The sequence below is a fragment of the Pogona vitticeps genome, chromosome 4, assembly GCF_051106095.1.
Source record: "Pogona vitticeps strain Pit_001003342236 chromosome 4, PviZW2.1, whole genome shotgun sequence".
Taxonomy (NCBI): domain Eukaryota; kingdom Metazoa; phylum Chordata; class Lepidosauria; order Squamata; family Agamidae; genus Pogona; species Pogona vitticeps.
The window spans coordinates 188,264,506-188,280,654 of NC_135786.1; the positions used below are offsets into that span (position 1 = coordinate 188,264,506).

Genomic DNA, 16,149 nt, shown 5'->3' on the forward strand with positions numbered 1-16,149 from the left:
TAAGTAGATGTTTATAAACTTGAGATGTACTGACCAGATTTTTTTTTCTGAGAGTGTGGATGAGGAGGAAGATTTGGTTCTTTTTCGTGGTCTCTGTGAATGCACACATATGGGTTTTTCACATATACATAAACCTTGTGATCAATTGTAACTAAATGAGAGGTTTGATGAATTCATTAGAGGGCTAAGAAAAATGTAAGTCAGTGCAATCAATTCTGCTAAGGAAAACGTGTTTTCTCTTGTAATTTTAAACTGAGGAGAAACTAGTGAAATTCAGTTCTATTAAATCAGAGGTTCAGTTCATTTAGCAGACTGCTTTAATAAATTCTATTAATTTAATAAACAAATTGTTATTGTTATCTGCTGTAAACTTGCTCCCAACTTATGGCACCCAAACATGGGCTTCAACTGATTTAAAACGATGAAATAAACTAATCCTCAAATTTTCCACTTTTCAATGGAATCTTTTCTATCTCCAGACATTGACTCCTGGGAGCTGTGCTTTTGCAAAGCTCCATTTACTCCAATAGAGTCTATGCAAAAGGTTGTTTTTTAATTTTCATACAACTCTAAATGTAGCTCAGTTGCCCATCAGCTTTGAGTTGTGCCTATGCTTGCTTCTCAACATCACTGATGAGGAAACCTCTGTATTTTCAAAAGACTGTGTGCAGGAACACCTGGTTCATGAGATGTTTCTGTACTGACTTTTGGATGTCCTCACCACAAGGCATTTGTTGACTCATGGGACAGAACTGCAAGAATGTATAAGGAAACTTTGAATAATTCTTTTGAATGAAATAATAACACTTCCTATGTTTGGTGGCGGTAGCTGCTTTAATTCCAATTCAGGCTGTTCAAGTGAAAGAAGTTGAATCCAGTCACAAGATCCAAAATTAGCATTTTATTCAGAACATTGGGGTCAGGGGTGTATCATTTATATTCTGGTACATAATACAGAGGCAAAGCTGTTGTCAAACATCTCTCTGGTTTAAAAGCTCTTTTTAACATACTGTGTAATTACTCGAGCCATTAGTAAGAGGCTACCCCTTGAGTTCTCTTTCTCCCTCTCTTCATTTTTGTTTGTTTGTTTTTGGTACAAATTATGTAAAACATTTGTGCTAAGAACTTTTCTCCCTCCCCGAACAAATAAAAACAAAAACAAAAAAGAAAAGAAAAGATTAAAAAAATCCAAACCTTGAGTACTCTAACTACAGCTCAACAATTGAATCAATGTCACTTGTTTGCAACCTGTTTGTAAATACTTTATCCATAACGAAAGATATAAACATGCAAAACCTGAATCCATAGTCCAAATAATACATACACATGTTTGGAAGTCTTTGCACTTCTCCATAGACTATGCCAATAAAACATTATGTACACATACCATTTTTACAGTGAAGTGGGAAAAATAAAAGTACTTGAAAAATGCTTTAAAAATGTGTATATGGATTAAGACCAAAATGTGTCTAACATTCTATTGTAAGAAAAGAAATGAAAGTTCAGCTACAAACTGGTGATATGAAAACTCCCTTTATTTGCAACCAGCTGCATAAGTTTTAGAATTTTAGTGAAAAACCCTAGCATCTAAAACTAGAAGTATTGTACATTTTTCTTCTTCTCATGGCCTTCTCCCCTCCCCCATAACAAAATTTCCCCATGAGGTCTTTTTTCCCCTGTTTTCATTTACCTTATTTTAATAAAAGCAATGCAATGTAACAAAAGCATGTTGAAGCATAGTGGTGATTGAAACTTCTCCCCACCCCAATGTAGTTTGTCTCCTCTTTTCATAAACCAGTACCATTTAAAGCCTTAAACAGAAAACTAATTCCAATCTGAAAAAGGTACAAAAAGGCACATAAAATCCCAGTGCTTCTGTACTGTAAAATTCAAGTGTAACTGAGCTCAATTGTTTGTTTTCCTTTTTTTTTTCCAAAACAGCATTGGATGACTGATATTCCCAGTGAGCCCAAACAGGTTTTGCAGCCTATGCCAAAGCCTTCAGCAAGCACTTGTGCTAGTAGACTACAAAGTTAAAGCCTAGCTTCTGTATGCTTGTTGGGAATACCAGTGGAAAGGTTTGTCCTTGTCCAAACTCAGCGCTGGTCAGCTTGCATGGCATTCAGTCATCGCCTCCCCCGTACATGTCGGCAAGTTTCTTGAAACGTGGGCCCCAGTCGTTTAGGTAGTCATAGTCTTGCTCGCCACCACTACTTGAAGAGTTGAGGGAGCTCAAAGATCCGGCAGTGGAACCACTCCCCTCGTAGTCAAAGACCAGAAGAGAATCATAAGGAGGGGCTGTAGGGTCATTGTCTGCTGCTTTAAGCCCCTATAACCAAACCAAACCAAAGAGAACAAAAAAGAGAGGGAAAACACAATTAACCAGAAAATGAAGAAACCTGTCTGAAACCATTTCTACTACTGCACCTTCATTTGTGGAAATCCTGGAATATTATTTGCCTGAACCTGATTCCCCTTGATACAAAGGACAAGCAAACAAGTTTTAGTAAGTATAGGAACAGTGAATAAACCCTGCCCAGGTATGTATAGCTGCTTGATTTTGACCATATAAATGCGATCACAACCTGCTGCTCAATATCATATGTGAAGATACATAACTCTCGCCATTCAATTTAAGCTGATTCAAAAGAGCTCGTATCTAGTGAATAAATCCCATTATTTATTGCAAGTCTAAAACCTCCCACTAAGTGAAGTAGTCCACTCAGCAAGCTCACCAGTATCCAAGGCGTTCAACTGAAATGGCCATATATTGCAATGTAATGCATGCTAGCAACATTTGGACAGGTTGATACTAGTTGGTTCATTCACCACAAGCAGCAGATGTGCGATGAATTCATGGGGGAGCAGATCAGTTAGGCATGAAATCTAGGAGTGACTGAAGTGTAGGAAGATTTGCAATCCTTTGCTTTTCTCCCCCTGTTGTAAACATATGTATTTATGCAAAGAAAATGCAAGAAGGATGAAAACAGTCTCCATCCACACAGGTGGGATTAGGCATCCACTTCACATGACTGGAAATCAAGCACCGTGGCAAATAAATAGTGTAGAAACACTGCCTTTTTAAAAGAAACAGCATCAGCTCACAACATATCTTACTCCCAGTTCATTAATTTAAAACTGTTTATCAAAGAGCTCGTTATAAGTAGGTTGCATGGAATTGTAGTGTCCCTTCCCTTGGCAGATAAACAAGGTCAAATGAGTGATAACTGAGATTGTGAAGTACTTCTGAGGGATACATTGAATGTTAGTCCCAGCTAATATAGGATCATTGAAATAATGGAAACATAGCACAATGGAGTTGGAAGGGGCCTACAAGTCCCTTGAGTCCAACACTCTGCTCAGTGAGATTTGTTAATCACAAGAACTGTTAACAGAATTTAGGCCTGAAAAAAAACTGGAAGACTACACCTGCAAAGCTTCAAAAGGAAACCAAACAACCCTTAAAATGAAAACAAAGAAAAAGAGAGAAATGCAACAATAAAACAAACAATTAAAAAAATTAATCCACATAACAAAAAACAATATGCAACTACCATCCCTCTTCCTTATACACTGGTTTTAGAAACCAAATCACAAATACATCTACTTCATTTGGTTTGATTAAGGGAGGGGCGACATATTCATTCTTCTCCCTCTTAAGATGCTGCCTGTAAGGAATTCTAGTAAATATTATAGCAACTTGGAAACAAGTACTGCAGTGCAAGCTGTCATTTCAATCCTGTTTTCATGCCTATCAGCAAAGGTAGCTTGTGTACCTGGCTGTGGGATGGTAGTTTAAGGTTTCAGCAAACAAATGTATCTTTTCTAAGGCAGCAAAATGCTGTTTCGTGTCAGTCATCTGCATCAAAAATAAACTAAGCAATCTTCTTTAAGTCCTTTCAAGCTGAGAGTTAAGATTCTCTTAGTTCAGAAGCCCCTGCTAGAATGGTTGATATAAAACCGCCGGTGCCATTGAGTTTATAGGACAAAATTGCAATAAAAAATTCAGTGTTCCAGAGGCTGCACTTAATGTGCAAACTGTTTGCTGGAGAAGAAGCCCTGAAAGGCACTTTTAGAAGAGGCAGAATGCCATGGCTAAAATTGCCTCAAAATTTGCATTTATAGCAAAACTAAGTGTTTGTCCATTTCACATTCTAAACAGCTTGGTTTGGTACCCAAATGATATCACTGAAGCCCTGCAGAAAGACTGCCTAATTTTTCATAGAATTTGATTGGTAAAGTATTAAAAAACACTTTCAAAGAGGGATTTCCTGAAAGCAATATAAGCTCTTTTTGCTTGTTGTAACCAACATAGCCTTCAGCACACAATGTAAGGACTTCACCTAACACACTTTCTGTGAATGACTCACAATCTGTGTCCCAATGTCAGAAAGACACAAGCAAAACAACAGGATTTCCTACTTGTAGTTTGGCAACTAGGAACTATATATGTGTCTACATTCTGTCTGTTACAAGAGGCTGAACCAACAGGTTACCCACTTGTAATTGTAGTTATTTGAGTGGACCTCTGTGATCCACACCCTGGGTGATTTGCACCTGTGCAGAGTCTCATCAGAAGATTCTAGAGCTTCTGCGGTAGCAATAAACACATTAGAATATGCCCCTCTCCACCCGTATAAGTACCTTGGCGCCAAGCATTACCTTTCAGTTGTGCCAACTACTGCTTAATAGTAAGCAAAAAATGGCATGACAGAGGGGAGGATGGGTGGGATGTGTGAATCACAGAGGTCCACTCGAAGAACTACAATTACAGGTGGGTAAGCTGTCGTTCTTCTTTGTGGCCCCTGTGAATCACACCTTGGGTGACTAATAAGCTGTCTTACCCGGAGGCAGGGTGTCACGGCAAGGTAGAGGCTAGAACAGCATGTCCAAATGCCACATCGGACTTCTTCTGGAGGTTGAGTCTACAATGACAGATAAACATGGATGGCTGTGCCCAAGTGGCAGAGGCGCAGACATCCGGAAGAGGTACACCATGGAGAAAGGCTTTAGAGGCTGCCACTGGTTATTGAGCAAGTTGATAAGCCAAATGAATGATAAAGGCGACCCATCTGGAGATACATTGGGAAGTCACCTGATGGCCTTTTGTAGGTAGTTGATGGCTTATGAAAAGATGAGGTGACTATCTAAAAGGTTGAGTATGTTGGAGATAAAAAGCAAGAGCTCTTCTGACATCCAACGTATGGAGTATTTTTTCTTGTTTGAAGAAGGTGATAGGAAAAATAAAGGAAGAACAATCGGCTGGAAGAGATGAAATTGAGAGACAATTTTGGGGAGGAAGGAAATGTCCATGGATAACTTCACCTTAACAGAAAAAAATTGTAGATAAGGGTAATCATAGTGTAAAGCTGCCAATTCAGTAGCTTGTTGAGCTGAGGTGATGGCTACGAGAAAGGCTGTTTTAAATGTGAGAAGTCTTAAGTCAGTTGTAGCTAACGGCTCAAAAGGAGCTTTGGTAAGCTGTTTCAAAACAAGAGTTAGTGACCATTGTGGAGAGGAAGGTCAAGATTTGGTAAAAGTTTGAAATTTCTTCCATTTGTACAGGTAGGCTTTCCTTGTGGATGGTTTTTTGGCTTGATGAAGAACGTTCATTAACGAGGGAGAATCCTCCACGCTGCCAGGTGGAGAACAGGTAAGTCCGGATGTAGGACTTGGGAATTGTTCTGCGTGAGAAGGTGTGGCAGGCAGGGGAGATGGTGGATGTCTGATGAGCGACTGTGAAGAACTGGGAACCAAATCCCCCACCAAAGGGCTATAGCAATGGCATTGTTTTTTTCTTGTTGTAGATGGACGACAACTTTGTAGAGAGGGAACGGTGGAAAAAGGTAGGTAAGAGTCTTGGGCCAACGGCTGACAAACGCGTGTCCCTGGGAATGTTTGCCTATTCTTGCTCGGGAGCAATACAGTTGCCATTTCCGATTCATTCAGGAGGCAAAGAGATCAAGTGTCAGTGTGCCCCATTTCTGGCACAGTTGGTGGAATACTGATTGATCTAGTTCCCACTGGTGAGCTTGAGCATCTGTACAGCTGAGCAAATCTGCTAGGTTGTCTTGACCAGCGATGCGTAAGGCTGTGAGGCAGATGTTATGTTGCAGACACCACTCCCAGAGGTCAACTGCTAGGGTAGAGAAGACCTGGGGGGTGGGTGCCGCCTTGTTTGAGGATGTAGTACATCGCCGTGGTGTTGTTGTTGACGATCTGTACCATTTTCCCTACAAGAAGTTTCTGAAAGCCTTGCAGGTCTTTATGACAGCTAGTAGTTCCGACTCATTTATGTGGAGCAGTTTCTCTCTGTTGAGATAATTTGATGTAAACTGTGAGGGATTTGCAATGAGCCCCACAGCTGGTGCAACTGAAGTCGGTAGCGACTTGTATTCATGGGTGAGGTTGTTGGAACTGTCGCCTGATAGACAGGTTGGTATGGGAATGCCACCATTGAAGTTGAGAGGCCAGTTCTGAAGTGAGTCTTAGGAGAGTGTGAGGAGAGTCTGTTAGTGGATCGAACAGGGCCAGAAACCAGGATTGGAGAGATCTCATTTTGAGACGCACATGCTGTACAACTGACATCATAGAGGCCGTGGTGCCTAGAACTCGTTGCACCATTATTGCAGGTATCAAGGCATGCGAGTGAAGTAGCAAAGTAAGGTGAAGAGGTTTTGTCTCTTTTCTGTAGGGAGGAACACGCAAGCTTGTGTGGAGTCTATGAGCGCACCTATGTAATGTATAGTCCTTGTAGATTTTAATTTGGATTTCTGTTCGTTGACAGTTAGACCGAGAACGTGAAGAAGGGCAAGGGTGAAACGGATGTCTTGTCGAGCTTTGCAATGGGAGTGTGCTACAAGGAGCCAGTTGTCAATATATGGAAAGACAAGAATGTTTTGAAGTCTGAGGTAGATCGCTATCCATGGCATGCACCTGGTGAAAACTCTCGGAGTTGTTGCAAGGCCGAATGGGAACCTTTTGAATTGGTATGCTTGTGATCCAAGTTGGAAACAAAGGAATTTTCTGTGTGTGGGATTATTGCAATATGAAAGTAAGCATCTCTTAGGTCTATGACGGTGAACCAGTCATTTTTTCAAAGTAAGGGAAGAAATGATTCTAGAGTAACCATGTGGAATTTTGTGGTGACGATGTAGTTGTTTAATAATCTTAAATCTAGAATAGGGCAAAGTCCCCCATCTTTCTTGGGGACATTAAATTAGCGAGAGAAAAACCCAGTGTTGCTTTGATAGACGGGTTGTATGGTATCTTTGAGAAGTAAATTTGTTATTTCTTCTTGCAAGGGTTGTGATGGAGGAGTAACAACGTCTGAGGAAGTTTGAAGAAGTGAATGTGGTAGCTGTTTTTGATGGTGGAGAGTACCTAGGAATCTGTGGTAATGGATTCCCATGCAGGTAAGTGTTTCCAGGGGGCAGGGTTGGTGGGGTGGCCATCTCAGTACACAGGAATGCTAAACATGGTGTTTGGGTTTCTGGTCATTCTGCCTAGTTTCAGACTGTTGCTGAGGTTTGGCTCTTTGGTTTTTGAAGTATGGATTGTAAGAGGTTTGTCTTAGAGGGTCTTGTTGGAACCTCTGGTACGAGTTATAAGGTTGTTTCCATTGATAGGAAGGGTAAACTCCCCAACGTCTGGCTGCTGAACTTTTCTTTTGTACATTCTTTAGTATATTGTCAGTTTCAGCATGAAAAAGACCTGCTCCATCGAAGGGGAGGTCTTCAATATGTGCCAAGCATCTTTGGCTAAGCTGGCCGTTCTAAGTCAGGAAAAATCGCGCAGGGCTACCGAAGTGGCCATGGACTTGGCCGTAGCGTTTATGGTGTGGCGGGTGGAAAGCATTTTTTGTTTAGCAATGGAGAGACCTTCTTGTTGGAAGGTTTGAACTAGTATCTTTTTATCCTCTGGCAGGGATTCAATAAAGATGGACATGTTGTCCCAGAGAAAGCGTTGGTAAGCTCCCATGGCTCCTTGATAATTAGCGACTCGCATGGTGAAGGCTGCGGAAGAGTAAAGCCACCTACCCATGAAGTCTATTCGTTGGCGGTACTTATTTGGTGGTATGAGAGACTGTAAGTGTCGAGATCTTGACTGAGAGGCTTCAACAAATATAGCTGGTTGTTTCTGGAGAAAAATGACTCCTGGGTCATGGATTCTATAGAGGTTATAAATCTGTTTAGACATGGTGTGGGAAGAAGCTGGTTTTGTCCAGGATCTCTGCGCAGTACTAAGGAGAGATGGCAAAATCGGTATATGTACTGGAGTGGTTGTATTTTTAGAGGCTGGATCATATAGATCAGTGGTCCCCAACCTTGGGCCTCCAGATGTTCTTGGACTACAAGTCCCAGAAGCCTTCACCACCACCTCTGCTGGCCAGGATTTCTGGGAGTTGAAGTCCAAGAACATCTGGAGGCCCAAGGTTGGGGACCACTGATATAGATGATTGGCTGGTTCTGTCAATGGTCGGTGGATTTGCAGGTCAACGGATTTAGCCATGCGAATCATAAGTTGGGCATAGATCTGGAAATCCTCTGCTGGTGGCGGTGGGTTGGTAAGTAATACCGATGGAGTCTGTGGCCAAGATCCATGGAGCCATTGATCCATCGTCTGGAGTTGATGGACTGTTGATTTACTTCGGTGTCGAGGCTGAGCTTCATAGTATTGCCGGTTATGAGTTGAAAAAGATGGAGGTGGCATGTCTATAGACATCTGTCGATGTTGAGGATCATCGACATCGAAAGATGGCGGTTGAGCTTCAACGGACCTCGATTGGTAGGGATGGACATTGGCCTTCAGCCTGGTGTCAGTGTTGATGACTTGAATTTACTGGAGGATGGGAACTGTGTTGAGGCAACGGAATGGAGCGTGTGTCCATGGACCAGGATGAATATCAAGGATTGTCGATATCAGAGCCTGTGTCTCTGTGATGTTGAAACAGAGGTTGTTGATGCGATGACATAGCAGTAGAATAAATGGACGCTGGCGATGCCGAGCGTGAAGAATGGTTTCTGTCATCTACTGTAGCAAAGTATCGGGAGGCTAGAGCTGCAAAAGCGAGTGTGAATGAAATTTGCTCGACCGTTCGAGTTTTTTTCGAAACCAAGTGGGGAGCAGGTTAAGGCATAACAATATCTTGGTGATGTGGCCGCTTCGACACCGATGGTTGTCGAGAGGTAGGCTGACTGCTAGACGGTATTATCGAACCGGGTAAAACATATGGTCCACTAGTCAGTGCAGTTTGTTGAGTAGAGCACTGCTTGGGGCAAATGGCAACCCAATGCACATGCTAAGTGTGGGTTTGTACCACACACAATTGATGTCAATGGTTCTGGTTAGGGATCGGTTGGCAATCTGAGGGCATTGAATATGGAAAGGTGTCATTTGAACTGGTTGTAAGGATTGTTCCCAAAATCAGAGGTTTAGCCTCGAGAGGCGAGATTGAAGAACTTCTCGCTTGAAATTTTTGCAATGGGTACAGGAGGAAGTTTGATGGTGTTCTCCCAAACAGAAAAGGCACTTAGTGTGTCTGTCGGAAAGTGGGATCTTATTATCACAGACAACACAGTGCTTAAACGGGCCCAAAGGGGCCATGAATACGCAAAAATAATTTGAGGAGAAGAAAAGATGATTGAAAGGGGGGGTGCTGCAGCTGGAGGCCAAGCAAAGTCGAAAGGGAAAAAAAAATCTCTGATGATAATGAATTTGATCTAACAGTTTAAAGGAAATCAAGAATAAACTCTCTCTTTTACACACAGAAGCAGAATTATGAGGTTCTCAACGCGGCAGTTGAAAGAAACTGAAAGGGGATGCCTGGCGCCAAGATACTTATACGGGTGGGGAGGGACTTATTCTAATGTGTTTATTGCTACTGCAGAAGCTCTAGAATCTTTCGATGAGGCTCCACGCAGGCGCGAATCACCCAGGGTGTGATTCACAGAGGCCATGAAGAAGAACAGAGGTTTTCTGTGTGGAAAAAAAAACATGGGCTCTAACTCTAGACTATAATCCTCCTTATCTCTGTTACAAGTCACAATTTTGCACCTGCATTTTTATTTAAACCTAATGAGCAAAATAAAATCCAAGGAGAAATAAGGTAGATAAGTAGGTGGGATACACAATAGGTGAACTGGATATGGAAGAGGCAATCCCATTTTTAGTTTCTTCAGTTTCATCTGGGATATGGTTTGGCAAATCTAAACCCTTGGTAATGTCAGAAGTAGAAACACTCTAAATAAATTGTCCTCAGAAAATGTGGTTCTCAATTTAAGGAAAATAAAAACTAACCCCTTCTGCCCCATTATTTTGTTGAGTCCAGGTTTCTGTCATCTTTCTGGGCAAATTGGTTTTCAGAATAATGCTATAGAAGATAACCAAATACCAAATAAATTAAGATTTTTTACTTAAATGTTCCTAAATATGGACTCCCCCACAACGGAATTTGCTTTTAATAAACTTCTCATTTTGTACCATGTTACTTGTTAATATATTAGGTAATAGACATGCAGAATCCTGTCTCGGTTTATGTTTAATGTATATTTGGGTTTTTTTCCTGTTCAATATTATTATTATTTTATTTATTTATTATAAATTCCGAAGTGTTACATACGAAGACTGTATCTAAATCTAGCTTTAAAAATCCCCTTAAAGCAGGCTTTTATACACACGCATACACAGACACTCTTTACAATTTGGTCAATGGTAAAAGCAACAGAAAAAAGATGATAATCCTACACAGCATTACTTGTACAGACAGATATCTTGGGCATGTTTCAATGCACAAAGCCACTTAACGCTCCACAGCATGACAAGCAACTTAAGTATTTATATAACATTAATTTTGCCATTCTCACTTTAATCTTATGGAACTCCTTTGCTCTTGTTAGAGGTACTGAACTTGTACTATCCTTGGAATTGAAAGGGTTATGTGTGAAGAAAATCAAAATGACTTTCCTCTATTACGAATGAGAATCACTACATGAATTTAGACTGAGGTATCATTTTGTTAGGCTATTTATTATGAGGAACCTAGCAAATAATTCCACTTGGAATACAGTATCATGGTTAATGCTGATAACATGTTATGGTTGTAATTAATACCAATGCACAGATGTTAATTGGCATATTTCTCTTTTTCTATCTGAATGATTCAATTAAGTTTCCCTATGCTTAAAAAAAGCCATATTTATGTCTATCATTCCAGATAATTTTAATTGTATAAGCAACTTTCAAAAAAATTATTATTCTTTGGATGTGGAAGCTGTTCATTATCTACACAGATGGTTTCCAAAAGCTCAAATGAATCTCTCTCTCCCCCCGCCTTCTTCTCTATTTCCCATTTTACCTCATTAATGAAGTCTCCAATGTCTCCAGGATGAGGAGCTGCTGATCTGACAGGATACTGAGGTTCTGCGTGGATAGGTCTTTCATCAAGCCGCCTTATTCCAACTGGTTTGATGGCATCAGGTTCTAGAGTGTCAGGCTGTTGAAGCTGACTCAAGTCATAGTCCTGCAAGTTATCACATACAATTTTAAGACTGAGTGAGAACCCCCCTTTTATGTAATACAAAACTTATACTGAGAAATGTAAAATAGATTTAGAAGGTTTCTTGGTGGTGGTTGCATCCTTTTCAGAATGAAATAAATATGTTTATTGCTTCCACAGTGTTCCTGTTTTCATTTACAATGTCATTCCAGTTGGCTGCTTTATGGTACACCTCATCCATTATCTACTGTGAAATGGATTCCTAAGTATCATTCATCTGTGACTAAAGAATTTACCCAGGAAAGTACTGATTTACAGTATGCAGAAAGTTGCCAATACCAAACCTTTTTTTTCAACACAAAGAAAATCCCAGCTATTATCATTCTAGGACACAAGCAAGGACAAATTCAATGAAACTGGATAATACCTATAAAGAACAGCAAACACTTGTGTCTGCAATGGTGAAAGATTTATAACAATGTGAATTTTGCAGACATAAAATCACAGATCTTAAGCTCAAACTTCACAGGGAACTGTGCTCAGCAAATTGAGACACAAATGCACCAAAATAGCCTCCAAGTTAAGAGGTACAGGTTAGACCCACCCCACGGAGAGTCCCTGATGCACTATATTACAAGTGATAAAAGACTGTAGGAGTAATATTCCAAAACATCTGTAGTACCAAATATGTTTGGTACTACATCTTTGCCACCCCTGGCCTGGAAAAATGCTTACTGATTGAAGGCATAACTATACATAAACAGTTTGGAATGTGAAAATATTCAAATGAACTGAGTTTGAAACAATTTCACAAACCCATTCCTTTGAATACTGAGTTACAAAGAATACTTTTGGCATATGTCACATTTTCTCTTACTTGGACCATGTATGTAGTGCACTGTAGCCTAACACTTTTCTGGCCACAGTCACAATTCTGCTCATCTACCTCTTCAGATCAAAAGTAAACACAGATATTAGAAAAGTTAGTTTTACAGTTTATGATTTTCACAATTCCCCAACTAGCACAGCAAAATGGCATTTCTGAGCTCTGGATTAAGAGCATTTCATAGCTGCTTGTTTGCATTACTTGGGATTATATCTGTGTAACAATGGGATTTCTGAGAATTCCCAGAAGTACAAGCTGGATTTCGAAGGGGCACAGGAACTAGAGACCAAATGTGTTGGATTATGGAGAAAGCCAGAGAGTTCCAGAAAAACATCTACTTCTGCTTCATTGACTACGCAAAAGCCTTTGACTGTGTGGACCACAGCAAATGACAAGTTCTTAAAGAAATGGGAGTGCCTCACCATCTTATCTATCTCCTGAGAAATCTATATGTTGGACAGGAAGCAACAGTTAGAACTGGATATGGAACAACTGATTGGTTAAAAGTTGGGAAAGAAAGAATTTTAAGACATTATAGATATTAACTGTATCTTCTTCAGTCATAGTTAGAGATGAACTTCAGTATCTTGGCTGATGCAGCCTAAAAAATTCAACCTTATAAACTTCAGCACACATACTATGCTATGAACTGGTGGAAGTCACAGTCTGAAGGCAAAATGCATGGTGTCTCCTATATTTTCTCATGTGTTTCATGGCTTTGCACTTTCCCTGAAAACAAACACCTTTGCTTTTGATTATGTCAGTGAAGAATATGAGGTGGTGTGAACCTATTATCCCCATTTTGTACTTGCCAGTATTTGGCAGCCAATTGTAATTGTTATTTAATGATTCTGCTTGCATCCAAAAGGATCAAATGGGATTTGAGAGGGGGAAAATAAAAAAGGTAATGGAAGGGACCAAGAGACTTTGCCTTATAGAGAAAAGAGTTACTACAAGTGAGTTGCAGCTTCCATGTAACTAAACAGCCATGTGACTTTCACAGATGCCATTTTATGTGCATACTTTGTAGGTATACAATGCAGTGTTAAAAGCTTTAATTTTTTTCCTGGTTTGTTCACCATGAACTGGATTATTCTCAAATGTGGAGGTAACATATTTTCTGGAATTTCTCCAGTGTTTACAGCCATTTGTTCATCAGCCAAGGACTCACCTGGTCTTCTTCCCCACCACCTTCCTCATCATACTTCAAGATATTGTCTCTTACATCATCTTCAGGATCAATGAGCAGCTGTTTGGCCTGGCGTTCCTTATCACGACGTTTCATCCAAACCACAAACATCAGAACCAGAACTAGATGAGAGACAGAAACAACAAAAACAGGCTGAGAGCATTAGTTCCTACTCACACTACTGCTTTTTTTAAAAAGAGAGGTATCCAATAAGCAAATGAAATATCATTTATTTATTTATTTTATTTATATCCCACCTATCTAGTCAATTAAAGACCACTCTAGGCGGCTTAGTTTCGTGACTACCTTTCCTTCTTAGTATCTCATAGAGATAAACCCTGAAGCAAGAAGAAAACTGACAGGTGGAAACATCTTTGCAATTTCTTGACAAGGAGCAGCCACAGTGCAGCCTTGCAAGTGTTGCTGGATTGAAAGTCCCAGCATTCTTTACCACTGGCTATGCTCACTAGGGCTGATGGCTGCATCCAGAGAAATGCACATCAGCAATCTCTTGTCTAAACTGTCAGATAAAAACTTAATGCAAAGGGCCTGCAGAACTCTGGGTCTCATCCATAGTCAAGTGAACAGTTAAAAAAATTAAATAAAAAGGAAAAGGATGCATTGAAACTTTCCCATAGGATGATCAACAGCTCAGAATTTTTTTAACACATAACTTACTGTACAATGTCCATAAAAACAGTTCAGATGCTACATCAGATTTAGAATGCAAATTTCCTTTGATATTTACTCCAGACTACAGGGAACATACTACACCGTAACAACTACACTTACTCTTAGCTCACCTGTATTAAACTTCTATTGTTTAATAATTCAGTTAACTAATACCCCATGCTGTGAATATATAAATGCTTGCAGGTGGCTCAAAATTTAAAAATAAACCCTATAATCAAATATTAAAAGTACATAAAACCGTATAAACTATAATAAAATAGTAGCAGTACATTAAAAATAAACAAAGGTAAAACCACTTCAGTACAGAATCCTGAGTAAATTTTGCTTTTAAATTCAATCCATGGTGCCAAACATATCACCTGTAATGCCCTCACCAACCTGAGGTCAGGTATTGTAGGCAACACTTGTTCCCATATGAACCTTCCTATTTTAAGCTGTTCTCAGGAAGTTGTGCTTAGGATTTAACACTTATAGAAGTCTCATTGTACAGTCTTCTGTCATGCAATGTTGATGGAGCTTGTTTTCCAAACAGGCCAGCTTGGCTACAATTTTAACGATTTAGTTTAAATCTTCTTGTTTTCACCAAGTTATTCTATAAATATTATACTAATGCTTACATATAGAGTAACAATGATACTAAGGGCTTTTAATGTGTAAGTATGCATTTGCTACTGTTGGTTCATTATTTTACTCCTTCTCCTTGCACTCTTTGCGATGAAAAATAAATGATGAACTCTCCTCCTCCTCAATGAAGATGTACAGAGGCTTATTTGAAATGAGAGAGAGAGAGAGAAGGTAGGGAAAGAGGAAGAGGAAAGACTATATCAGGACATTTACCCTTAATGAAAAGGGTTACAATCTTTGAAGAACACAGCACACTGCACTTGTCCTTAAACAATCTATTGTTAGTGATTCCATTCATACAGAAAGGCTGTTGTCTGGTAACCACCTTTGTTGAAATATATGCCTTTGGGGGCATATTTTAGAAGACCGTAAACCACCACTGAAATGTTTACTTACTGAGTAATATGATGATACAAAGGAGAATTGCAATGATGGCACCGGTGCCCAATCCTGCACCAACAATACGATCTGCATCTGTACAATCTCCGTTTATGTCACACTGGCAAACCTTCACCTTCAGAATAGAAGTGCTGGACTTGGGAGGATTTCCAGAGTCTGTTATTATTATCGGAACATCGTAGATGCCAGCTTCTAGGAATTTGATCTTTAAAGCTAGCTGGGCTCGATCTCCTGATTAAGAAAACAAGGTAGGTAAATAGGTCTGGCTTATGTGAACATGACATAATGGGAAAGGGTTGGTTCCTGGAGCTCCTTCAAAACTTGTAAGTCACTTTCCATTAAAAGGAAAGTGAACCTAGACTTTCTACTAATACTTTACATTAAGACATCAAGGAAAATGTGTATTCCCTGCAATTAGCACTTTGCTCCTCTAGCAACAAGATTTCCTTAGAAAAATGTGCCTCAATTATCACCCATGCAATGATGGCACTTATGCCCAATCTTGCACCAGAAGCAAGCTTGTGTTTACTTTCCTGTCACTAAACAAACCACAGTCAAATGCAAGGTAAGCAAAGGCTACCACAAACAGATGTCTCTCACTACTTGAGGGAATATTGCTTCGAAATACATGTGAAGTTCATCTCTTTTAAGTTACAGATATATAAGGAAGCTAGAGGATATTGACTGTAACCCCTGGAATTAAATTATCTGATGTCACAGGTTAGCCTAGATTGTTCTAATTATAAACCCTAATGAAGAGAGAACAGGATGGGAAGAGGAGCCATTACACAAAATCAAATTATGTGCTCATTTCAGCCTTCAACAGCTATATCAGTCACAGCACGTAGGGCTCTACTTAAC

General features: G+C 39.9%; 1 protein-coding gene across 4 annotated transcripts in view; it reads right to left on the reverse strand.

The window, feature by feature from the left end:
• Positions 1–886: 886 nt before the first annotated feature.
• CDH2 (cadherin 2) overlaps positions 887–16,149 on the reverse strand; it is a 146,104-nt gene continuing 130,841 nt past the window's right edge. For all 4 annotated transcript variants that reach the window (XM_020808933.3, XM_078393687.1, XM_078393688.1 and 1 more), the window contains exons 13-16: positions 15,286–15,519; positions 13,555–13,694; positions 11,357–11,521; positions 887–2,329 (exon numbers count right to left, since the gene is read on the reverse strand). In XM_020808933.3, the coding sequence (XP_020664592.2) occupies positions 2,123–2,329; positions 11,357–11,521; positions 13,555–13,694; positions 15,286–15,519 (746 nt within the window). In that variant the 3' untranslated portion in view covers positions 887–2,122. The remainder of the gene's footprint in view (positions 2,330–11,356; positions 11,522–13,554; positions 13,695–15,285; positions 15,520–16,149) is intronic.